The sequence below is a fragment of the Phoenix dactylifera genome, chromosome 15 (assembly GCF_051530095.1).
Source record: "Phoenix dactylifera cultivar Ajwa chromosome 15, Ajwa_hap1_PhDact_Kaust_v1.1, whole genome shotgun sequence".
In the NCBI taxonomy this organism is placed as follows: domain Eukaryota; kingdom Viridiplantae; phylum Streptophyta; class Magnoliopsida; order Arecales; family Arecaceae; genus Phoenix; species Phoenix dactylifera.
In genome coordinates this window covers 17,143,937-17,169,475 of record NC_143204.1, presented here as the reverse complement: position 1 = coordinate 17,169,475, position 25,539 = coordinate 17,143,937, and the positions used below count along the sequence as shown (strand labels likewise).

The 25,539-nt window shown below is 40.7% G+C and overlaps 3 protein-coding genes across 7 annotated transcripts; all 3 read left to right on the top strand.

Annotated features, from left to right (window-relative positions):
- Positions 1-1,628: 1,628 nt before the first annotated feature.
- Positions 1,629-12,113, top strand: LOC103704230 (ATP-dependent Clp protease proteolytic subunit 6, chloroplastic-like). Of its 5 annotated transcripts, none has more exons than XM_088711338.1 (8): positions 1,656-1,897; positions 2,001-2,044; positions 2,129-2,201; positions 6,721-6,744; positions 8,699-8,903; positions 11,201-11,341; positions 11,478-11,531; positions 11,670-12,113. In XM_088711338.1, the coding sequence occupies exons 4-8, from the start codon at positions 6,728-6,730 to the stop codon at positions 11,922-11,924; spliced, it is 672 nt and encodes a 223-aa protein (XP_088567464.1). In that variant the 5' UTR covers positions 1,656-1,897; positions 2,001-2,044; positions 2,129-2,201; positions 6,721-6,727; the 3' UTR covers positions 11,925-12,113. The 5 variants fall into 5 exon arrangements, 3 of the variants coding, with proteins under 3 accessions (XP_088567464.1, XP_088567466.1, XP_088567465.1); XM_088711340.1 differs by having other exon boundaries at positions 11,478-11,596; XR_015973443.1 differs by lacking the exons at positions 2,129-2,201; positions 6,721-6,744 and having other exon boundaries at positions 8,998-11,341.
- Positions 12,114-13,007: 894 nt separating this feature from the next.
- Positions 13,008-13,971, top strand: LOC103704229 (mediator of RNA polymerase II transcription subunit 32-like). The gene has a single exon (XM_008787431.5). It carries the CDS (start codon positions 13,165-13,167, stop codon positions 13,597-13,599), a length of 435 nt encoding a protein of 144 aa, XP_008785653.1. The 5' UTR covers positions 13,008-13,164; the 3' UTR covers positions 13,600-13,971.
- An 8,716-nt stretch (positions 13,972-22,687) lies between these two features.
- On the top strand, positions 22,688-25,079 carry LOC103704228 (uncharacterized). The gene is made up of 3 exons (XM_008787429.5): positions 22,688-23,028; positions 23,141-23,356; positions 24,723-25,079. The coding sequence occupies exons 1-3, from the start codon at positions 22,798-22,800 to the stop codon at positions 24,807-24,809; spliced, it is 534 nt and encodes a 177-aa protein (XP_008785651.1). The 5' UTR covers positions 22,688-22,797; the 3' UTR covers positions 24,810-25,079.
- The last annotated feature ends 460 nt before the right edge of the window (positions 25,080-25,539 follow it).

The following is a 25,539-nucleotide window of genomic DNA, read 5'->3' as shown; positions in this document are numbered from 1 at the left end:
CTCTCCACGGCAAATCAGCCCAGCAGAGTCTAGTCAACTATGATAAGTCTCCGATCTCGGCCATACCTCCGACACCAATGCAATAATTCGTCTGACAGCATGCTAGTTCGGGTTATACGACGCCCTCACCGCCGACATCAGAGCAATGATTCGCCTGACCATGCGCCGACCTGAACAACATGCCGAGCCGTACTACGGCCTCGCCCTGTTACATCGCAGGTAAACCGACCCCCGCCTATAAAAGGGAGCCTTGGCCTCTCAGGAGGGGGTTGGAAGATTGATACACTCTACAGACATTATTTATCTCCCTTTCTACACTATTTGCCCCCTCCCTGACTTGAGCGTCGGAGGGCCGGCGCCGGAAAACCCGGCCACCGGTTCGTGTGCAGGCACCCGGACGGAGGACGCCGCCAACTGACGGATCGCCGCTTCGCCACGAGGACCTGCCGCCCCTTCTCTCCGACTGCCCCAGACGGAGGACGCCGCTCGCCGACGGACCGCCGCCCCGCCGTGAGAACTCATCGCCGCTTCCTCTCCTCGACCGAAGACTGCCCCCGGGTCCAATTTCCAGCAACAGAACTAATAGTCATCTTTTCGAGTTGTTAAGTCTGATGAATTGAAGCTTTTCGGATCAACTAGTTAATTAATATGATGAATTTATACTGTTGAAAAGTCCAAGGTGCAATGTCTCTATTGGTTCCTCAAACTACTTCCCTCTTCTTCCTTCTTTAGCAAACAGCTTCTACTTATGATTCATGCTTGCAAAACGTCGCAAAGCTCATGCTCAAACTGTATTCAAGTTTGTAGAGAGGGTAAAGGAAAACAAAACCTTCCTAATCCATTATTAAACGTGACTGAGGGAGAAATGGCCTCATAAATTACAAGCTCAACAACTTGTTCTATAAAATTTTAATTACATTATAGTTTTTATTGGGGAATTAAGATCTTGAAAAAGATTTATGCAAATCTCCCACTTCAAAAATAACAACTAAGGAACCTCTTACTGATTGTTAATTTTCAATTTGCATATTTCATCCGGTGATCATGAAACGGTTTTATGGTCAACTCATGAAATATGAATTGAAAATTGAATAATCGATGCAGAAGGAACTATTCTTGATTATGCACTAGAGATCTTGGTGGGTGCACCATCCATGAAAAATTTAATCAAATAATGTTATATTCATAAATATACTTCTATTATGCAGAAGAAGAAAAAAATTCCATCCTCATTCCAAAGTAAAAAACAGTACGAAAATTGAATAGCTCAGATCCTTTATTGTAATTAAACTTTTCTATTATTCATATAATTTGATAATCCTACTTTCGACTTAGAAACCTCGGCATCCTTTCAAACCGTGAGGTTGGTGGATTTCTTTCAATCTCTAACGAAAAAAAAGGCTTTCAACATCTAGCCCTTGCAACTTGGCAAGATTTTTTATAACTTGAAGAAAATTTTTGCTTAGACATACTTCAAGCTGTCTTTGATGATAACATGCAATTTTTGTCATGAAAAATAGTTAATGTAAGAATGTGAGGAACACCATAAATACCATGATCATTCAGTCTGATTAATTTCTAATTAATTATATAATTTTGATAAATACAACCTCAAGTGCGAGATGGTTATGGCGAATCCGAACCCGAACCTGCGGGCCTTCAGCCTCCGAATTCCGACATCAATTCCGGGCTCTGGCTCAATTCCTTGGGCCTATCGTCGCTTTCAACCTCCGAGTCTCCGGCCCGGCTCCCTTCCGCCATCCCTTTTCCCCGGTCTCTTCCCTCGGTGGAACTCCTCCGCCTGCGGCTCTAATGGCGTCGATGTCCATCTCCACGCCATTGGGCTTCGCGGTCGCCCCCCCCCGGCTTCCGCTTCCCCTTCGCCATCCGCTCCCAGGTTGCTCTCTCGCTCGCCCGCTCATTCCTCTTTCGATTTCCGTTGCTATTTTCCTTCACTCGTTTGAGAATTCGACTTTCTTTGGTTTTGTCTTTCCTCCCAGAAACTTGCTCAGATTCGCTTCCTCCGCCTCGCTCGACCACGGAGGTGAGTTCATCTCTGATCTCCCTGTCTCCATTATCCCCTATGAGAGGAATTTATATACTATGGACGATTGATTTCGTTGTCCAGGTCGTTAAAATTATCACGAATGGATTTCTCCGAAAAAGCGAAACATTTGGATGCCAGCAGGTGGATTTGTTTTTGATGGGGACATCAGCTAGGTCCCCATTTTATTTGTATATTTGTTTATTTTATTTCTGGGTTTATTTGCATTTTAGGGTTTATTTTATTTCTGGGTTCATTTGCATTTTAGGGCTTATTTGTGTTATTTGTGGGCTTATTAGGAGTTATTTTTGTGTAAGGGGGGTTTCATGCAAATTGTGTTTATTTGACCCTATATATAGGGAACTATTTTCTTGATTAGGGTTTAATGAAGAATTAAGAAATTTTCTCCCCTCGTATTCTCCTCCTCTCTTCTTCTCTTCTCCTTCTCCTCCTCCTCCTCCTCTTTCTCTTCTCCCTCTTCTTCTGTTTCTGATTTAAAATCCCACTGAAGCCTTCCTCCAGAATTGGTTCGGCATCAACTTGGTATCAGAGCCTTGGAAGGTTTTGCCCCTGCTGCCAAAGCCCAATCCATCAGGGCCTTAGTTCCGGTGGGCTGCCGTCAGGTGAAAGCAGTGTAGCACTTCCATCTCCTGGCCATTTCATCCAAACCGAGAGCAAAAAAAAAAAAAAAAAAAAAAAAAACAACAAAAACAAAAACAAAAGATCTCTCGCTCTCTCGGTTCTCACAAGGAGGGACAGAGGGGAACAACCCCCGGGTCACCGGGCTTCTCTCGGTTTCCTCTTCTCTCTGTCAGTGTTAAAAAAAAAAAAAAAGAAGGGAAATCTTCCCCGTGGCCGAGCAGTTCCACCGTGCCCCTCCCTGCCGCAACCACCTATTTCCAACAGTTCCGCCGGACCCCTTCCTGCAACGCCGCTGCCCCACCACCTGCAACCACCGTCAGCCGGTGTATGGCCGAGCGTCGCCGGATCCCCGGATTCCTGTGGGCGCACGAGTACTACGCCGTACCTCGACCACGGACACCGGAGCGTGTCGAAGGGCCACGAGTGACTCCCGCTGCCGGAAAGAAGAAGAGCGTCGCCGATCAATTTTCAGCATTGTCCCTCGACACTGTCGACGCACCCGCCGACCACCGCGCACAGGGGGATCCCGGCCGCCGCCACGACCGGCCGTCGCCTGTCGCCTCCGACCACGGAGCTGCGGCCGCAAGCTCCGTCGCCACGCCGTTCGGCCGTTCCGCAACCACCACCGAAGCGACCGGACCGTTCTCCCGAATCAATCGGGAGGTTGAAGACGAAGTTAGGTAACGGGTAAGTCTAAACCCGTTACCCAAAACCCGTTAGCTCGGGTCCACATCCAACAAGTATAAAAAAAAAAAAATTCACGTGATCTGCACGTGCTGGTCTTCACAGTTATCGGAGCGGGTTTCGTCCGAAACCCGAAACCGATAACCCGAACCCGTTAAGGTTCAAAAAAAAAAAGAAGAAGAAAAAAAAATCCTGTAGGATCACGTGACCTGCACGTGTTCCCAAAAAAAAAAAAAACTAACCTCTGTCTCTGCCGAAGGAAACTCTAGGGGTTTCCGCCGCTTCCTTCGCCGCCGTCGCCGAGCTCAGCCTGCAGCGCCGCCTCCAGCCGCTCCGCCTTCGTCACCTCCACCGTCTCCGCCGTGTCGCCGAACCCCGACGAGTTCCACCGCCGCCGTGTCCCGCGCCCGCTTCCGCCTTCGCCCACCCGAACCGTCCGCCTGTTTCCTTTTCCCCTTCCCCCCCGGCCCTCTTCGTCTTCTTCATTCCTCCCGCTCCATCCAGCTCCCAGACGCCGCCCTCTCTTCCAGCCGAACTCTCCATCTCCATCTTTGGCTGCCGCCAAAGCCCACCGCCACCTCCGGCTTCGCCTCTACTCTCCGCCGCTCCCCTTTCCCCTTTCGGCATCAAACCCACCGCCTGTCTCCACCGCCGTCGAGCCTCACCCCCTCTGCTCACGCTACCCTCCGCACCCGAGTCCCTTCTCTCCACTACGGCCAACTTCCTCTTTGGTCTAGGCCCGTGCACATTTCCTTGAGCGCGGTCCAGGCCCATTAGGCCGCAGGCCCTGTTTCAGGCCCGATCCAGAGTGTTCTTCAGCCCATTTCGACAGCCCAAGAATCTTTGTGCTGTAGATCCAGGTCTACAACTCCAGCTAGCTCTGTCCGGCGTCAACTTCGTGTTCGAGACTTCACAACGGACGCTTCCGGTTGACTGCATCCGCCACAGGTGATAGGTTTCTACTTTTTCTGGCTTGTTCATTTAATTATGTTCTAGTTCTCTTGCATGATAGCCACATTTTGAAAACTTATATTGCTGTTATAATTCAGAACATTGAACCTTTCACTTCCGAACCCGTCCTATTACCCTTTAAATCTTGACATTAAATTAGCACACCCTAGTAACAGGACGTTTCTCAACATTATTCGATCAGATTGATTTAGGATCAGAACAACTGTACTACTTGATTGCAATCTAATTTCTTAAATTGAATAATCTTAATCCTTAATTCTGAATAACCGAAGTAAAAATCAGCAACATTTAAATTTTAAGTTATTATTGTGAATACTTGCTGATTTCTGAAATCATAATAGATTGCATTAGTAGGTTGTCCTGCATCAAATTTGGTCCTACATCATAGTTATTAGGGTTTCATTAGTGACACGGCATTTCACATCATCACCTAGTGTCATCATTGCATGTCAACCTATGGAGTACTATTTCAGTCAACCTAAAACCCCTGTAACTACCATGAATTCCGACATTTTGAGGTCTATCAAGGAACAGATTGTTGCCATGCGGGCTGGATACAAGGAATTCACACAAGAGATCCGTGAGCTCATGCAAAATTCTAGAACCCCTACACCGCCAATCCCTGTTGCAGCCCAACCTAAAATCGGTTTGGTTGCACCACCTGTAATCCTTCCCCTTGTTCTTGGGCACTAAACCCAATGCTCAAGATGTCAACAATTCGACCACATAGCATCCCAATGTTCCATTAGGACCTACCTGAGTACTGAACCAGAAGCTAGGAGCCAAGAGGTCGAATATGTCGAAGAAGTCTATGAACCAAATATAGAAGACTATGAAGAAGACTTTGAAGACGAACCTATAGAATTAGATTTTGTCCAAAATGATTTCCAAAGGGAGACTATTGATCTAAGTACAACCAAGTCATTTCACATCACTACTGTGGAAGAGATAGTGACAGATATTGAGAGTCAGTCACCTGAATTGGCACTTGTAGCTAAAGATACCCATGTGGAGTCCAATCTTGAACATTCCCCTATAGTAGTTTTCCTTCTAGAGGAGCTTAATGATGTAGTCCCTGATGATCTTCCGGATGCACTTTCTCCGATGCGTGATATCCAACACGCAATTGATCTAGTTCCCGGAGTATTTCTGCCCAACCTTCCACATCATAGGCTCATCCCAAATGCATATGCTAGGACTTGGGATTTAATTTTACCGACAGTTTGAGTTTGCATATAATAGTTCGGTTCATAAGTCCATAGGCATAAATCCATTCGAAGTGGTGCATGATTATAAACCTAGGCAACCCATAGACCTGTTTTTCATGTCTCATCAGTATAGAGTCTTTGAGTCTGCACAATCAATTGCTTCACATCCACATTCATTGCATCAAGAAATCAGCAATTGTAGTCATTTTAATAACTTAAAATATAAATTTCTTGCTGATTTACACAGACGTTATAAAGAGTTAAGTGAAAAAGATTACGTCATGATAAGAATTAGGCTTGAACGATTTTCTTCAGATACGTTTAAGAAATTGCAAACTTGTAGTGCAGAACCGTTCAAAATCTTAAAGAAAATCAGTTCAAATGCTTATGTTGTAGATCTTCCTGAAGACTATGGGATTAGTGCGACATTTAATATTGAAGATTTAGTCCCATACAAGAAATCAACATTCATTCTTTCTGACCCTTTTGTTGATACATCCACTGTTGTTGATCACCCTAATCCAGCACCTGCTATTGAGCCTCCACCTCCACAGTTTTATGCACGCAGAGAACACATAGAACATATATTAGATGAGCAGGTTATATCTACCAGGAGAGGAAGCTACCAACGTTATCTTGTTCGGTGGAAAGATCGACCCAAATCAGATTGGTCGTGGATTTCGCGAGCCGAGTTGCAGCGCCTTGACCCTGATCTTTTGGAGCAGTACGACAGTCGGCTAGATCTACACTCGACGGAGTCGAGTTTTTTCCACCCAGGAGGAGTTGATGGGGACATCAGCTAGGTCCCCATTTTATTTGCATATTTGTTTATTTTATTTCTGGGTTTATTTGCATTTTAGGGTTTATTTTATTTCTGGGTTCATTTGCATTTTAGGGCTTATTTGTGTTATTTGTGGGCTTATTAGGAGTTATTTTTGTGTAAGGGGGGTTTCATGCAAATTGTGTTTATTTGACCCTATATATAGGGAAATATTTTCTTGATTAGGGTTTAATGAAGAATTAAGAAATTTTCTCCCCTCGTATTCTCCTCCTCTCTTCTTCTCTTCTCCTTTTTCTCCTCCTCCTCCTCTTTCTCTTCTCCCTCTTCTTCTGTTTCTGATTTAAAATCCCACTGAAGCCTTCCTCCAGAATTGGTTCGGCATCAGTTTTGAAATGAATGGAGAAAATGAAATGGTAATTGGTGATTTTCAGTTTATCATCTGAATGTTTTAGAACAATTCTGTTAGTATTTGGCCGAGCTTCCTGCTTCATAGTTTGAGGTCTGACATTTGATTCCATATCAGCACGACAAGTCGATTATAAGCATAGGACATCAAGCTTTTTTTTTTTTTTTGGTTCTGAAATTTTGGAATGGATGAAAGAGTGATAAACAAGGGGCAATTTCTGACTAAAATGGATATGGGATGATTAGAAGAGGAGAAAAGAAAGAAGAGAGTTGTTGGAATAAAGGAAGGGTGCTAAAAGAGGAAAATCAAGCGGAATAAGTTAACCCAGAGTAAATGGGTTAATTTACTCAGACTCCTCTTTACTTTGGAATAAATAACTTCATCCTACATGATGGAGTAATTTGTTCTGGGGCTAAGTGGGGTAAATTGGTTTGGAAGGTAAAAAGTTGCTTGCTAACTTCTCAGAAATACCCATTTTGCGCTCCTTAAAAGGTGAATCCCAATATTCACCTTTATTTCCTTAGAAGACATAGCTATAAATGAAACCATGTACTTTCATGCAATGTGAATCTTCGCATCAACCTAAATGTTGGTAGTTTTCTGCATCGAATAAAAGTCATAAAGTTTGTCATGTGCGATAAAGCTGTGCAACTCTGGCAGACACCAGTTTTAGCACCAGAAAAGGTAGGAATTAATGGCAATTTCACTCAAGATGGTTAAATTTGAGTAATTTTATATATTAGCACAGCCTGAATTATGAAGTTTTATGGGGCAGGTGGTAAATATTTTCATGGAATTGCATCTCTGCTTTAGTGCTTTCTCTTCTTGTTGCATGATTTAGTTGTATCTTTGGAGGCAGTAAGAATTCCCTTATTTTAAAAGTTTACTTCTTTTTGTATTTCTTTCTCTGAAATCTTGGTTGGTTCTGGAGGCCATACATGAGCAATATGTAAATGAATTGCTTGGGACAAAACCAAAAAGGAAAAAGAATTGTGCTGGAAAAGAAGGTAAATTAACCAAAATATGAATTAATAACATGCATGGAATAAGACATCTTTTAACATAAATATAAATCATGTGTCCAGCCTAGAAAGCCCAATAAAGCAAGTTTTGTCAGACTTCTCAATATTATTATTAGTTTGGTGATCCTGGTGTGAACTGGATATTGCTGCAGTGGTATTGCTTAATAAGCAAAGGTCCTGAATTTGAGTCTTGGGTGGGTTATCCTCAACAATGGGAACATGAGTAATTTAAAGCAACTGGTCTCCCTTCATGTTGTGTGTCTAGATATGTTTTGGCTGACAAAATTTATATATCAAGTGATTTTGTATGTTAAATATGGGTTGGTTACTTCTTTTTCATCGATTTATGGAAGAAACATATTGTTTTTGCTTGCTTTATAGAAAACAGCTGAAACATTACCTCTCTTGGATGAAACTATGGTTCACCATACCGACTCATATCACTTGGTATTGGAGGTGCCATTACCGTACCAGTATGATACCAACTTACCAAGTTTCGATATGGTGTAGAGGCCAAACCAGCCTACAACCAGGTAAAACTGAATGGTGCAGCCTGGCTTCATGTTGTACCAAGCTGTACTGCACTGTTCGGACGTTACTATGGTTGGGTGTGAAAAAAGGGTCTCCTGACCCTATGTCGGTACAGGAGAGGTATCGAACCATACTGGGTGTGCCATACTAACCTGGTAAGGTATTGATATGGTTCTTGGTACCAACATAGCAAACCTCGAATGAAACCATGCCTCTTTCTGAAACAACGTGAAAAAGAGCATATTAATAACTGGTATATGCTGGTTGCCTTGTGTGTTGGCTACAATGCTGACATCTCGAAGAACTATAATGTTCCCAATACAATTTGAAACCATGTTTTTGTCATACTAGATTTTGTATTATCTGATTGGGTTTCTCTAGCATCACAAAGTTTCATCATGCATGCAGGTATGATGCAGACATTAAAGCAAAAAGGGGGAACCCTCCTATAATGCCTGCTGTCATGACTCCAGGAGGACCCTTAGGTCTTTCATCTGCATTGTTCCACAACCGTATTATCTTCATAGGACAGCCTGTTAACTCGCTAGTGGCACAACGTGTTATTTCACAGCTTCTAACACTTGCTTCTATTGATGAGGATGCTGATATTCTGGTGAGGAATATTTCAGTACCTCTTTATCTTATTTCCATGTGTTGTTGGAATTACTGATAAAAAGCTTTGAGCTGACTCTTTTAGCTGACCCCAGACTTATATTTCTTTCTGCTTCAACCTCTCTCGATTTCTGTGGTTAACTGCAAGACACACACCTTTTTTACCCGGTCTACCTAAACTGCCCTGGTGGAACTACCTAATCTGTCTAAGCAATTTATGACTGTATGTCATGGGTAAGAACTTAAATTTTGTCAGTTTTGTTGATTATTTTTTATATGATTGACCATGCTCTAGATTTTTACTGTAAAGCTGTCTGTCTTGTCTCCTTCTCAATCCTTTTTTTTTTGCATGTATGAATTCATTGTTCTGAGTCCTTGTGTTTTTGTTTGTGTTTCTTGTGACAATCATGAAAGGCACTATCAAAATGTCTTAGGCTACAACACAAGTTGGGCTAGAGCTCAACCAATTTTGCATTGTTGCTATCAATAAGTGTCCATGTCGGGCTTATAGACAATGCACCAGAATATATTTTTCTGTCATGCTTATATGCTGTTGGCTTGTCTAAATATGTGATGGTGGCGACCAAAATTACCAACCAAACGATGGTCAAAGAATATCAATTCCTGGTTCTTCATGAAGTTGATCATTGTTGCACTTGCAACTTCGTTTAAATTGTTTCGATTCAAGATGTTGTAATCATGCGAATTGTAGAACAATCACATTTTCGATATCACCCACATTCTACTACTTAAGACACGGATGCAGAAATGCAGAATACTTAAAACTCAAAAAACTAGACTTGACTAGAAGAACTTAGGGGAAAATGAAGAAAAGTTGAAGAATGTATATCTAGAGTTGTAAGTTTCAGTTTTGACTTTTAACCCAAAACACAACTGGATGTCATGAGCTAACTGGGTTAAAGTAGATCCAAATTTTTGACATGAAACCAATTCAGAGTTGCATCTGGCTGAAGATAAAGCATGACTCAGTCCCCAATCATTCATCATCCCGTGTTTCATAACTAACGAAAATTGAGGTGGTAAAGAGAGAGAAATTATAGCTTCCTTTGTCATTTGGCTCCTTCCCCACTACCACCGTATCAAGTTGCAAGGCTTAGGATAAATGATCGTAGTAAATAATGAAGTCTAATAGGCTGAGTTGATCATAACCCATGTTCTATATAAAACTAACACAGACATGCTGCATATGAATAACTATGAGATCCACAAAATAGTTTTCTTACACATATGGGAGGATAAACATTGTACCCATTACATAAGACATAATTTACATGCATGTATATATGGCAGCATAGATTATATGTGCATAATCTAACATACTATTATGTAATTTCACATATATATTCTCCAAAAAAAGTACTACTTAATACATAGCAGAGATAACTAGATATTAACAAAGGAGATAACTTGGTTCTGCAGAATTTTATTTGATATTAGTGATTATTATTAGTTGAGAAAACAGTAAGATATTGATTAGTACAATGTTGAAGCTGTCCCCGAATAGTTGTGCAGATGCTTGATGGTTATAATTATGTTTAGTACAGTGTCAACTATATTTTGGATAGATATCCCAAATAACACATTCTTAATTTCCTTCTCTAGCAACTCTTTTCCATGATGAGAGATGAAAATTTTGAAGGTAAGTTCTGTCAGTCTTTGAAGTGAGATATTCTTGCTTGCTGTCCACTTCAACTATAAAGATAACCTTCACATAATTTCATCTTACTTCTTCATCTATGGATAATACACAACATTTTCCTCATAATGTACGCCAACATATACTTTGTTGAAGCTTTTAAGAACACTTGGCAGCAGGATATCATCATGAATACCAAGGAGTCTTGTACTGCGGTATCTTCTAAATGTTTTTATAATTTTGGGTACCTATCAAATGTTCTCCCCAATCCTTTCCTTTTCTTTGTGAAACACTATTGATTAAATAACATTTTATCAAACAATATCAAAATAATTGCATTATTTTCAATAACATTTGCCCCTTATTTTGCTCGACATTCTTTAACATCAGTACCATTTCCTGCTCTATAATTATCAGAGGTAGCACAAATCTAGGCATTCGGGAATGCAATTTAAGTTTGTGGGCTTGCTTTACCATCCCCAAGATAGTTGTTCATCTGCTCATTCTCTTCATAATATTGAATGTTTAGCAGGCACACTCTTTGATTTTGATGATTATTCGTCAATTTGAAGAATATTATATATTTACTACCTATTGGAAGCTAAGTGATGCTTTTTTTTTTTGTCTCACTGAATAACCAGATAAAGCCTAGGGTTGGAACTGTATGCTTTGGGGTGGCTGCAAGCCAAGGTGCAGTTCTTCTTGCTGGGGGAGAGAAGGGAATGCGCCATGCGATGCCAAATGCTCACATAATGATACATCAACCACAAAGTGGATGTGGGGTATGAATTAATATCATGCTGTAGGTCATTGCATCACACTGAAAGGGCTAATCTATAATAAGTGTTAAACCTGTCATTCTTGCTGACCTTTTGAGTGATTTATTGTTGTCTCTTGACCATTGACATCTTGTCTCAGGGTCATGTGGAGGATGTGAGGCAGCAGGTGAAAGAAGCTGTTCAATCTCGTCATGTAAGTTTCTCTTTTGGGATACTTATTCGGTACTTCACCCCTGGCAAATGTCAAGCTACAGACAGGTTATAACAAATCTTTGACCAATATTTTGAAGTTGGTGATGTGCTCTTACATTCTTGTTTGCTTCCCTTTCAGGCCTTGGAGTTTGGACTTATCGATGGGGTATTGGTCAGAAACCAGAGTTTTCCGTCTGATAGTTTCCTGGATCTGGCATTCCGCACTTGGACGTCGACTTACTACAATTTGCAGATTTTGATGCTTGGTTTGTCTCCTTTTATCTCCAGTGGTGGACTTTTGAGCTCAGAAAATCAAAGCCTTCACTCAGCAAGCAGCAGCAGTCTCCAATTTAATGATCTCATGCATAATTGTCCTCAGATCTATGACTGTTAAAAATTTTACTTCACGGGACCCAAATCTAAACCTGCTGATCAAGCTTGGCCGGGGTTATTCCAAACAACTTGTAGTTTAAATGGAATTATCTGATCATTAACTCACTTGTCTTGTAATTTAAATGGATAATGCCAATTTAAGGTGTAGAAAATTATTATTTGCAATTGAGTTTCTGCCAATTTTGTTCCATTCTTGGAGGAGTGTGCTCGGCATGTCTTAGCTTTCTTAGTTGGAAATGTCCTCGAACCAGTTGTGTCCTAAGAGCCATTTGTTCTCGCTGCTGCGACGCTTGTGATGTGTCGGATGAATTAGAAGCTAGTTGTCGAGGGCTTCATGATCGATTTGTCTTACCAAAAGAAAAAATATTTTCCTTATTTCAAGAATCTTGATAACTCAAGAACACTGATTAACAATGTAGATCATGGGCAAATTATCTTTCCTTCTATACATCAGAAACTATTTGCCGGGCTAAGTAGATCATTATGAAGTAGCAATTGTAGCAAACTTTCATTTGTAAAGACAACCTTTCAAACTCTTCTTTCAACAATGTCTCTGATTTGTTCCTAGCACCCTTAATCATGATGAACAAGTTGCTGTGCTTCTCCTTATTCTAATTTGTCTCTGCTCCTTTCCAGTCATTTAGTTACTGACTTTGCAAGAAAAAGATTGAATTTATATTTTTAAGAATAATACATGTTTAATATTTTGAAGCATTTTATTCTTGAACCTGAGTAAAAATAGATAATAAATAAATTTAAAATAAGATGTACTTTTACTGAATATTGGATACATTTTTGTGAAAAATTATATATATATATATATAATAAATATTTGATATCTATTTGTTGGAAGTATCTGTCCATCTCTCACATTTACATTCAGGAACAAAATCATTGATAAATCCTTAAATATGTATCATTTAGCCCCCAACAAAAAGCTTTTTTTTTTTTTTTTCTAAACAAAATCAGCAATAAGATGGAACTTTAAGAAAATTCCACTATAGAGTCAAACAAGTGCTCCCCGATCTCCCATTTTCAGATGCTTATTTACACAAACCTTTAAGGAATGTGTTTATCATATTCTACATCTGCTGCCAGCCTGCCACTAATCATCCGGAGCGAAAAAAAAAGCGTGGGTAAAGAATCCTTCTCTTTCGAACAGTACCAGGATACGAACCCTTTTGTAGGCCTCTGGTCCCCCAACTCACCCTCCTCCCCGATCCCTTGCTCGGACTTCGCTCATGGAGAGCACCGTGGAGGCGCTGAGCGCTGCCTACCAGGAGTTCGTCGCCGCGGCGGCGGGTGTCCTGGATGCCAAGGAGCAGTCCGGCGGCAAGAAGACGGCCGCCACCGACGCCGCCCTTGAGCTCTTCAAGCAGCGCTGGGAGCTCTTCCGCGTCTCCTGCGACCAGGCCGAGGAGTTCGTCGAGTCCATGAAGCAACGGATCGGGTCCGAGTGCCTCGTCGACGAGGCCACCGGCGCCGCCCCCGCTCGCCCCCCCGCCGCCTCCGGGATCCCGCCCATCAGCGCCGTCCGCCTCGAGCAGATGAGCAAGGCCGTCCGGTGGCTCGTCATCGAGCTCCAGCACGGTGCCGGAGCCGCCGCTGGCGCCGCTCCCCATCCCCATACATCCGCCCCCTTCGATGCCCGGTTTTCGGAGGACGGAGCTCCGTAGGTGCGTCAATTCTTGGCTACTTTTCTGCTGTCCTAATTGATTCTGAAATGGTTGTTGTTATGCTGTATGACTTCAAGATTGTTCCTTTATATGTGAAGACTTAACAATATTACGTTAATTAGCTTCACATGCATTGCTTCGTCGATAAACATAGTATTTGAGGATCGCTTGGCGACGTTATCTTTTCGATGCTTTTCAATTATTCGAATATGTACGAAAGGAGTGGGATTTACTGAAAGCATTGTGTAAAACAAGGATCCTATTTAGTAAAGTTGTAAGTGTATGAAGGATTGATGGCATATATTGGAGCTATGCTTGAAGGGTTGTAAGATGTTCTCTTATGAGTCTATATGAGCTATTGGAATTAAATTATATGGCCAGTGCTACCTTAAAAAAATCATGAATTGTTGTGAATATTTTCATGATTTTTTATTTATTTTTGCTGCATTTTTTACTATTCCTTCATTTTGCAATTTTAGTGTAGGGTGTAATTCGCCTTCTGATTTTATCTCAGGCCTTATTCTTATATTTGTGCTGACAAATTGTACTCCAAATGATTTCCTTTGCTCAACCTAATTTAAGACCATTTGCCAAAATAATCAAAATCTTGCCTTAATTAATTTTTGTTCTGTTGGCTGATCATAATTAACTTCAACTGACATTCTTAGTCAGCTGTCAGTTTGGCCAGCTTGAGCATCTAAGCAACTGATTGAGTGGAAACTAAGACTCGAATGAACCTATATACACCCAAATACTTATTTAAGCTTGCGCAAAATGTAAATGAGACTTCTTTTGGTTCCCAACCTCAGTGAACATTAACTCGCATATGATCACAAAAATGTATCTACATCAACCTTAGAGCATTTTGAGTGTCTCAGTTGTTGATCACCTGCGAACATGGGCCTTTTGGTTACAGAATTTGATAACCCGGCATTCTGCAACCGACCCCTTCAAAGTTTTCATCTGAGCTGATATCTCAGCTGAGAGAGACATTGGTTTGTGTTAGTATCAGGTTTCCACCAGTATGATATAACCTATATCTTGGCCCTTATTATATAGGACAATATAATATCATAATATTGTCTAATTTCCTGATCTTCCTGTTAGAATCTTAAATTGATGTTTTAGTTATTCAACATTCAAGTCACTGTCTTAACATGGAAGTTAAGCCAAGTTTACTATAATAACTAAAATCTCGGAAATCTTGGTTCCTATACTATGAGCCTAGATTTTGGAAATCTTGCTTAGTTCCTATTCTTCCAAATTTCTATCTTGGCCAAGATAAACCAAGATATTGGTCCATCTTGGAATCCGGATCCCTCTGTAATGGCCAAGATCTCTGTAATTAAAAACCTTGATCCCCTTTCGATTGAAAAAACTCTTTCTTGGTTTCTCTTCTTTTGTGCCATAGTTCTCAATAATCTTTTGATGAGTCTTCTTTAGCTCTCACACAACTGAAGTGACCTTGATAAGTAGTTTATTAACCCACTCGGCAGAATACTGAATGCTAAAACAGATTGCTCTTTTGCTAACAATTGTCTCCTATGCTCGTATAAATTTATGACATTGAAGACTTTGAGAGTATTTTAGCTTGGCAGAAGTTTATCCCCATAATCATTGGTCCCAATTCTGTTAAACACTGAAAATGGTCCAACTTTCTTAGAAGCAACCTTATCAACTCAATCACTAGTTTACTGTTAGGTACACCTATGATAGCTTTAATGACCCAGTCTACAATAGTTCTCCTGGGATGGAGAGACCTGTATTTTAGTTGTTTCTTTATGACATTAATGGCCTCTTTATTGCTTATTGTTGGAGGCTACAGATTTTGTGTAGTTCAAAATGGAGAGACCATTTGTGGCACCATCTTTCTGTGAGCATTGCACAAGATTTTTCACCATCCTGTTTTGGTATGTCTAAAATGATAGGAGTCATATGAGCCTTGACTGAAGGAAAATGGATATTGGTATACACTATTCTGTCCTCATAAGCCCTTTAATCTTTTTTTTTTTAATTATTAATTTATTTGACCTAACCTCTTTTTTAATTTTGCTCATTCCTCTCACTCTATTTAGTTCAATGTACTAATCCACTAAGAACTTGGGATTTGTCTAAATATAATTTATCGCAATTTTTTGTATGTTGGAAGAAGACAAAAATTCTTTCAATTCATGACCTCTATGATCTATTTGGCAGTTAGAGGTCAGATTGAATTCCAAGTTAAAGCCTGTTGTATGCAAATCCAACCTCTTGATGAATCATTTTCACTTAAAATAATATAAGGTAACTTTAGGATTGTCCGAGCTTCACATATCTACATAACCAAATAGAAGTTTGGATGACTTTAAGTATGTCAGTATACTTTAAGTTTCACATTGTTAATTTACTTTAATATCACCGTTTGACAGCTGTTCTGCTATTTTAATCTTTAAATTTGCATTTTCTTCCATACCTGTTTCTAGACTTACCTTCTCCTAGTCCTCATATTGATAAACCCAAACATGAAAGGCTCAAAAATTCAGTGTGATTATACTTCTCTTCCTCTATTAGGGTTGTGATTAAGTAAATACTTATCATAGATTTTGAAATTTTGGTAACCATTCTCTAAGCAAAAACACTAATTCCCTACAACTGCATTTGCTTGAGCAGCTTTGTGGAACCACTTTTATATGGCTCTTTGTTAAGCTTTCTGTCTAGTAGATACAGCTGGAAGTGCCAGCAAAGTGATGCATTGTGTTCCTGAAGGAGCTGTCTGGATGTCCACATTAATAATCCTTCAAATAAACCATATATGCTTAAGGACTAGAACAGATCATCCATTGGAGAAATGAATTTTATTTATTTAAGGCAACTTTTGATCTTAGAGTCCTTAAAAAATGGGAATATTATAAATCACCTCTTAAGAAGAATGCAGAATCCCTATTTTCTTGGGATTGTTTGATCTCAAGGCTTCCCCTTGCATTCTTCTCTCCCATTGCCTCTTCTTTCTAAATCTTTGGTTGAATGGGCAATTTATACAGTGATAACATATTTAGGCACCCAAACAGGTCCAAAATTGTGGAGTTATATAGTTACTATTTCGACAAGCTATAAACAACTTCTTACTGTTATCTAGGATTTTCTATATAGCCTATGAGTCATAATGCTCTCCTTTTTTACATGGATTCAACTTTTTTATAAGAAAATTTTCTGGAAAAAAATCTCATTTTGTAATTAGTGGCTATGGAGTCTTCTCTTATTATCATTCCCAACTCATTTGTCTCAATCATGATGACAAACCCTTGCCGCTGCTTAGAAGGGTTTAGCTTAAGCCATCAAAAAGAACCGAGCCATGTTAGAAGCACCATGTTTCGTCCAGTTTCTTGATCTCCACTAATTTGAAAGCAATCTTTCAACTACAGCATTGGCTTCCTTATGGGTCATCCAGGCATGCTGAATTAAGTTTGCCCAGAGATTCCACTTAAAGACCACTCTAATGCAGGTATTTTTTGTTTTGTTGTTCTAAACTGATTAGTTATGTTGGACAAAACTAGCTCTAAGAAATGCCATTGGCATTCTGTTTGACAAAACTAGTTCTTAAAGGTCCATTTATTGGAAAATGGTAATCTAGCTTATCTGGAAAATCCTCTGTTCAGAATGTAACAAATTGTTCTGGAATGTGTCATCTGCGAGGTCGCCTTCTGAGTTCTGATAGATATGATTCCCTCGGTATTTTCCACCAAGTTAGTTGCTTTAATGCCATCACTGATTTCTGATCCAACCATTGTCAAATTGCTCTTTTCTTTCTTTTCCCCCTTTGAATTTATACCTGATATCGCATGCATTCTCCATTCTGCATTTCTTCATCCATGTCATCTTATGCCTTTCTTTCTTTTTCTTCCTACCTTCAATACAAATTTAAGTATATTTCCTTACTGGAGACTTTTCACATCTTTGTAATGTATATCTATATCATCTCAATCAATTTTTCATACTTTGTCCTTAATTTATGTAACTTTTACATCTCCTCATATATATATATATATATATATATATATATATATATATATATATATATATATATATATATATATATAATTTTTTTTTTCTATTTTTACTATATAGTCATCTTGACATTCTTATTTTACTAGGCTCAACTTACTTTCATATGTGTGTTTTATTGCCTGGCACTCTGAGCCATACAACATGGTAGGTCTTACTGTTATCATGTAAATTTTTTCTTTTAAGTCTTCAAAGTATGCGCCTATTACATAATATTCCGGAGGCACCTCTCTATTTTATCCAACTGGCTCTAATTCTCTTACATATATCTTTGTATAATATATTCTAAGTAACAAAAACAGCACTTTGTGCTATTGCATGGTTATCAGTCTTGATTGGTATCATCTTCATTTCTGTTCCCACGAAATTTACATTTCATATGCTCTTTGTTCTACTAATCTATAAGCTCTTATCCTCTAATACTTTCCTCCATATGTCCAGTTTAGTTTTTAATCAGTCAATATTATATCGTCCACAAAAAGCATACAGCATGGTATATCTTCTTGAATATCAGCAGTAAGTTGATCCATAATTAACGTAAAAAAATATATAGGTTTAGTATTGATTCTTGATACAAGCCTATAATAACTGTAAATACATATTGCAATATGGTTTACGTTGCCGCTAAATTCGGACCGAAGTGGGAGTGCAGCTCGGACTATCCTGAGGTCGGATAGAGACGAGCTGAGTAGGCCGGTTGGGGTGCCGGGTGCTGGGCTCCTCTGGAGATAGCCTACAAGAAAGTCTGCTTGCCGGTGAGTTTTCGGCAGGAGATCCTCCAATGCCTAAGTTAGAATAGAGAAGCAACACCATGGAAGGGAGAGATTTCAGCACAGTGTGGTTCTTTGTGAGGGATGAATGTCATATATTGTGTACCTGAAGTCTCCCGGGCTATTCTTTTATATAGAGGAGCTTACTTTGTCGTTACCTGACGTGATGTGGTGTGCAATGATGGTCGGGTAACACCAGTAGTACGGCCACTGCGTGGGAGCCACTCCGTGTGGGCAGTGAGCAGTGCTGGTTGGAGTTGCTACGACCGTGGGCTGCTAGAGCTGCCGGTTGTTAGGACCGTCAGTTCTTGTCGGCACATATTGATTGTTCTCCTCGACTGATGTTTTCTTCTCGATTGGGACCGAAGTCGCTCACCTTGGTTGATTAGTTGCTCAGCTGGTGCTAATGTTGTTTTTCTCAGTTTATATCCAAGGTCAATATGGTTGGTCTGGTTTGAGGTCGAGATGTCCAATATTTTTTTCATCCGTTTACGTGCTAAAAATTTCAAGCTATACCTAATAATATGGTCACATGCAGCCATTCTCTATTTCTTTAAAATTCTATATTTTGTTTTTTGTTTTTTGAAGAATACTAGTTGGCAGTCCTTCAGATTCCATGCTACTGTGACTGCATGATTTATGGTAGCAATTAAACGTGCCAAAATTAATGAAGTCATCTGTGGGTTCTGCCGACTAGTTTGACTTCTTTGCAGAGATCCTTCAAAGTGGCAGGCCTGCTGTTTGTTTATTGGTCTATTCTCTCCCCCCAAAAATGGTGGTTTGGTATGCGTCAATATCTCAAGAGTCTCCTTTTTGATTTGGTGGTTAGTCCCCCATAGCGTATTACGGTTCAACTCCTGTGCGATATGAATATTGTCTTCTTCTTTCCTCCTTGTGCAAAGGACATTGCTTTGTGGACCTTAGACTTGGGTAGCAAGTGTTATTCTTTCTACCGTGCAACACCGAAAGAGCAAAGTTATTTTGTGCTTGGAGAGGCTAATTTGGTAGCAGGCTATCTTGCGAATTTGGCTTCTTCTTGTCAATTGAAATCTGTTGTGGGAGGGCTCGAATTTAGTCCCATATCGACCGTTCAGCAGAAAGGTCTGTGCTTTGTAATGGGAAGGCCAAAACCTTTCCTCACGAGGCGCCTTTTGAAGGGCAAAACCGTGAGGGTATCCTCCCGTCAGCACTGGACGCGCGGGCTGGAGCGCCCAAAGCGGACAATACCTCGTGAGAGACGCAGTCTCTTTCTCTGCTCGGCTCGGTTGGGGCTATGCTGTTGCGTGGGCCCAAAAAATCCCGTAACAAAATCATTTTGGAGTGATGAATTGCTTTATTGATCGGCTCATCTTTTTCGGGCAAATGCTGCAGGTGTTTCATTTTGCAGTGTTTGTTTGCACTCCTTGTAACAAAAAAAAAGAGAAAAAAAAAAACAAAATACAGGGTCACCCTGTAATATTTGAGTAGAAATCATAGCATCTATTTGTATGGTGATCGATAATGGTCCTAAGTCACAAACATGGCAGCGATTCGTTTGGTTCTTGCTAGTACAGAGTATCTTAAGGTACTTCCATTCCATCACGAGCAATTAAAAGATTTCTTTGTTGTCTGACTTACAAGTGTGCATCGTATAATGGGTATAGGTAAGGCTGCAAATGAGTTGGGTTGACCCGTGACCCGATCCGACTTGTTTTAGAGAACCCATGGGTCGAGTCGGGTTCTAAAATTAGAACCATTTTATTTTTTGAGTCGGGTCTGAGTTGACTGAATCTCGATCCAACCTAGACCCAATCCGATCCTTTTTTTTTAGGTCAATTTTGGATCGTTTACCCAACGACCTGATCTGATTCGATCCAAACCCGATTACCCATTTAGGCTCGCAAGCCCACAAGTTGCAGATGTAGCCCGCAGGAAAAATTGCTCCGACAGTCGGTTTTCCGGATCAATCTCCCCCTGAGGGCTGAGGCTGAGGAACATTTGGAGAAAACCCTTCCTTTCCGGATCAATCTCCCCCTTCGTGCTTGTGCAAAACTCTAGAGCCTGCAGCGATTCAGCGAGTCTCTTTGGCATCCGACGACTTTGGCGCGCTTTGTCCCTTCTCCTAAGGTATCTCCCTCCTTCGAAACCCAGATCTGCAACTTGCCCTACATTGTTATCCTCCATCTTCCCTTCTTCGATTCTTCCTCTAGATATTCCTCCCTTCTTCGGTTCTTCGAAACCCTAGGTCTTCCTTCTTAAGATATTACTCCGTTTCGGGTCCTTGTATAATCTTAGGTTTCAGCATTTTTTTTAATGTTTTTGACTGTTTATTGTTTGATGTTGTGGTGATTGGTATTTTGTTTTTCATGCATGCTGTGCTGAATATGTTTGATGAAATGCATAAGTGGGCTGCACGAATGCTAAAAGATGGTGTTGGTCGATGTCATTTGTTGGCTTCTGAGTGCTGGCCTTGGCTCTATTTTCCACTTGACTTTCTGTGTGAATGCATTTTTTTCTATGGGAGAAATGAGACATCTCCATCTGTGATGTCCATTGGTTCCAACCGTAATATATGTTGCATTGAGAATAATTCCTTCGTCCTTTGTTTAAAGATCAGCTCCAATAGTTCTTCCCTTCCATACACGCTAGGGAGCTGTTTTGACAATTTCAGCGGTAGATGGGGGCGTCGGCAGCAGCAAATAATTTCAGCGGTAGATGGGGGTGTCGGCAGCAGCAGACTCAATGGCCCCCATTGGCCTCATGCACACATGAGCATAGGTAGGTTTGCTCAGCGAGGAGGTGAAGAGACAACATTGAGATGTGCAGCGATCCCACTGGTTCATTTCAAGCAGTCAACATACATGATGCATCTCGAAGCACTCGTCTCTCAGTTGGCTCTCTATTTCGGACTCGACCGACGGTCACGAGAGCATCCATTTCATGGAAGTGGGCTTTATGACGGTCTCGACCCGGACCTGATCTGAACCAGACTCGAATCGGACTTGACTCGAATCCGAACTGGACCTGATCCGGACCAGACCAGACTCGATCCGGATCCGAATTTTTTGGATCGGATCCAAAATTAGGACCTAAACAAAAAATCAGATTAGATCAGGGCCAATCCGACCCGACCTATTTACACCCTTAGGTACAAGATAGAAGGGTTGGTTGGCAGCGAAAGCTAGTGTTTTTTTACCATGGACATAGATGTTATTCTGAGGACTCCATCGAGCTTCGTGCTTGTCGGTGCCCCCGCGAACGAACTCACGGCCCGGTGGAAGTTTGCTTATCTACTCTCTACGATGAATGGAAACTGCAGGTTGGTGGAATATATAGTGTTGGTGCACTTGAAAATGATTATAATCATCCAATAGAAAATCTGATTATAGATTGCATGTCTAAAGAATGTGCTTACTGCGTAGTCCTTAAAGTTCACTTTTTATTGTAGTAAGGGGATAAGCTTAGCTACTCCTCTCTAATATAGAATTAAAAAAAGTTATTTAATGCGAGTATAATAATTTTATTTTATATTGAACATTTTAAATTGGTGAGACTACGCAAAGCAAATGAAACATGGACAAGAAGAGTATGTTTTGCGGGCTTGATTAATAATCATCTGGAAAGATAGGAGTAAGCATCATGTGCAGGCTCTGCCAGTTGGTTATCAACTAATGAAGATATAACTTTGCTAGCTGGATTGCTAAAAATCATTTGATCAAATGTCAGTATAACTTTTGCAAGCTTTATTGACGCTTGAATAATACATGCATGGTCCATTGCAGATTGTATCGATTAATACAAGCTATTTGATTTTAGTAGGGTTGGCTTCCATGGTTCTTTATCTATCACCATCCGTGGTATAACCACTTGCCATTAGATAAAAGAATGGACGTTCAATGCGAGATAAAAATAAGGTAGAAGGTGTGAATCAGCCTTTCATAATCGGAAAAAAAAAGAGAAAACAAAACACTTTTACAGGATTAAAATTTCTACATTCATCTTGAAAAAGATTCGGATACGGTGATGGAATGGATTCAAAAATATTGGTAGGCAATTGCTGTTTGCAACCGAGAGGGTGTGACTCTTTTGGAATCATATCATATAAGACAAAAGGTCAAAATTTTGCATCTTAACCGCGTATCCTTATGATTTATAGGAAACGAATCACTCCGTATCGTCTTTCTACTCCCTCTGGAAGCCAAAACGTACGTCCAAATCCCCCACTTTCCCAATTCTATGCAATCGAAAACCAAATGCTCCCGTAACCCACTTTCCGCTCGCTACTCGCCTATATGAGTCATAAGAGGCAGCTACCTTTCCCTTTATTTCTTCCAGAGAAAGCGAAAGAGCGAGAGCAAGACACATAGCGAGCAAGCAAGCGGTCGCTTTTCCTCCAATCTCTGATGAGATGAAGGAGGGAGATCTGCTCCCGACGTCGGCGAAGCCCTCTGCCGCCGCCGAGGCTGCCCTCTTCGGAAAGGGCCGCTACAAGTTCTGGGCCCTCGCTGCCATCATCCTCCTCGCCTTCTGGTCCATGCTCACCGGCACCGTCACCCTCAAGTGGTCCGCCGGCAGCCTCAACCGCTTCTCCGACGACCTCCTCGATCCCCCGCTCCGCGATGCCGATCTGGACGTCCTGGTCTGACTCCAAGTCCCCAATCTTCCCCCACCCTCCATCTCGATCACTACTGTAAATCTCTCTCATTTCTCTGATCGATCTCTCGTACTCTTGTTTGGAATTATCGTCGCAGGAGATGGAGGAGAGGGAGAAGGTGGTGAGGCACATGTGGGACATCTACGCGCACAGTCTCCGGATCCGGTTGCCGCGATTTTGGCAGCAGGCCTTCGAGGCGGCCTACGAGGAGCTTGCCAGCGACGATCCGGCCGTCCGGGACGCCGCCGTCTCCGAGATCGTCCGAATGTCGATGCGGATGGTCGATCTGGAGCCCCCGCCTCGCCATCCGAAGGTTCAGATCCAACCCCTCACCTTGGGGTTTTCTCTCTAATTTCTCGAAATGTTTCATTGGCGGATACTTAAATTTTCATGTCCTTGTTCGAATTTAAGCTGTTTAAGATCCTCTGGAGCAATAAAGACTCTCGTCTCAGTGCTTCCCTCATATCTTTTGTTGGTCCAGATAGAATATCGGGGGAGATTTTATAGTGAAATCGATGATGAATTGAGAATGATAGTGAAGTTTAATGCCTGAAATCGACCCCAGATAGATGAGATTAGAGCTGAAAGTTCGAGTCTTTACTGCTTCTAAACCATGTGTTGATCATTGCTTGTTGGATCATGTGAATTAGGAGTTAGGTCAAAATTTAAGTTCTCAATTTCTTGTTAAAATTCATGCCTTCTGAGGTCCTCTGAAGTAATCAGAAATCACCAGTGTTTTCATCTGATCTTTTGTTAATTCACTTATTTTGAGGGTTGTGTTGTTGGTGAAATATTGGGTAAAATTTTATATTGGAACTAGACTACTAGTGATGAATTGGGATCAATGTTGAAGCATAATGCATTGAAAGCAACACAAAAGAAATGAGATTAAGGCTGAAATTTGAAGTCGATAGTTCTTGGTATTTGTTATGTATATGTATTGATTACTTCTTGTTGGACTGGGTTAGCACTTGGGGGTGAGCTGAATTATATACGAACTTTTGGTTCATGTATAAAAGATATTGCGCATTTTCAGAGGTGTGGAAGACTAATGTATTTAGCTTCCTTCAGATTTGATTTTTCTGTATGGCTGAGTTTGTTGGAAGGTTTTTGCACCGGTCAAAGATTTGGGAAAGTTCTAAAGACGTTTCAGTGATAGACTGGGAACAATGTTGCAATGGACTACATGAAGCCAACACAAGACAGATGACATACTGTTTGTGCTATGATAGTTAGAATGGAATATTCTTTTGATTGTTATTGGTATTTGGTTGCTTGTTCGGCTCTTTTAGCTTCTAGTTGGCATAATTATTTTTATGCTTTAGATTTAATTGTAAATGACCTTTTGTTTGCTTTCTGAGACCTTGAAGCTTAATGTGATTATCTTCCTCATTGTTCAAAACCAATATGCCATTTCATTCTTTGGTACCTTTATGTCAGTAAATTGGACTTTCTGTTCTTAATTTTTTGAATCAAATCCTCCAAAAGGCCGAAAACAAAAGATTGTAACACACACACACACACACACACACACACACACACACACACATAGCCCAGTGTTTGTAATTTGGGGCCATTGCATCGTCCTTTCTGGGGTGCTAGCTTCTCAAATCATTTCTGAATAATTCTCTGCATCAATTAAAAGAAGTATAATGGGTATGTTGCATTTCTTTCTGCAGAATGCCGAACTGCAGGATTTTCAAAGGGATGGCAGCAGCAAGCCTAAGGTGAAACCATCAGCCTTCTCATCGATGGGAGCCCAATAAACTGTGGCAAATGTTCCTGGGCCTGGAGATTTCTCTTTTTGAGTATGATCTATCAACAGTTTCATGTACTCAAGTTTGCCAAATTGTTTCCTCATTAAGCAGTAGCATGCAGAAAATTTGTTTTCCTGCTTTCTAAATTCTAGCTCTGGGTGCATGCTCAAGGCAAGCTTTTGCAAGATGCCACGCAGTTAAGAATTACACCAATGAATCATTACTGTAACTCTTACTTTATTTTTCTCACTAATATTAGAATCTGGGAAGAGTTTGCCATGTGAGTGCTCTTTAAAATTACTGCATATGCTTTATTTGGTTTCATGAACAAGATGAGCTTCAACAAAATAAGGCAGCTGTGAATTTATATATGCATAACCATAGTTGTAATTGGAAGCCTTGTCCTGGCTTTGTGAGTTAATATCCTTTATAAATGTAATTGTTCAACTAACTTATCTCCCAATTTGATTTACTGTTGTAGTATGGATATCATTTTCAGTAATTTGGTGGGCACATATAGAAGTGCTTAGATGGATCGAAAAATAATGTGTTGGATTGAATAAGAAATCCTTTAAGATTTTGAATATAACATATTCCAGTAAATGTTGCACTCCTAATAACATGCAACTTAATTATGGCATTCCTTGATCATACTGACATTTGGAATCTCTGGGTTTAATAAAAAAATCCCTAGGATGCCTTCAAGCCTTGTACGCATACATAAGACACTGCATGAATC

Bases quoted from the DNA above. Each gene is read 5' to 3' on its own strand.
- LOC103704229 (XM_008787431.5), top strand. From the start codon at position 13,165: ATGGAGAGCACCGTGGAGGCGCTGAGCGCTGCCTACCAGGAGTTCGTC.
- LOC103704228 (XM_008787429.5), top strand. From the start codon at position 22,798: ATGAAGGAGGGAGATCTGCTCCCGACGTCGGCGAAGCCCTCTGCCGCC. The intron at 23,029-23,140 runs GTCTGACTCCAA...TTATCGTCGCAG, and splicing joins ATGCCGATCTGGACGTCCTG to GAGATGGAGGAGAGGGAGAA. The intron at 23,357-24,722 runs GTTCAGATCCAA...TTCTTTCTGCAG, and splicing joins CCCCGCCTCGCCATCCGAAG to AATGCCGAACTGCAGGATTT.
- LOC103704230 (XM_088711338.1), top strand. The intron at 8,904-11,200 runs GTGAGGAATATT...CTGAATAACCAG, and splicing joins ATGAGGATGCTGATATTCTG to ATAAAGCCTAGGGTTGGAAC. The intron at 11,532-11,669 runs GTAAGTTTCTCT...CTTCCCTTTCAG, and splicing joins AAGCTGTTCAATCTCGTCAT to GCCTTGGAGTTTGGACTTAT.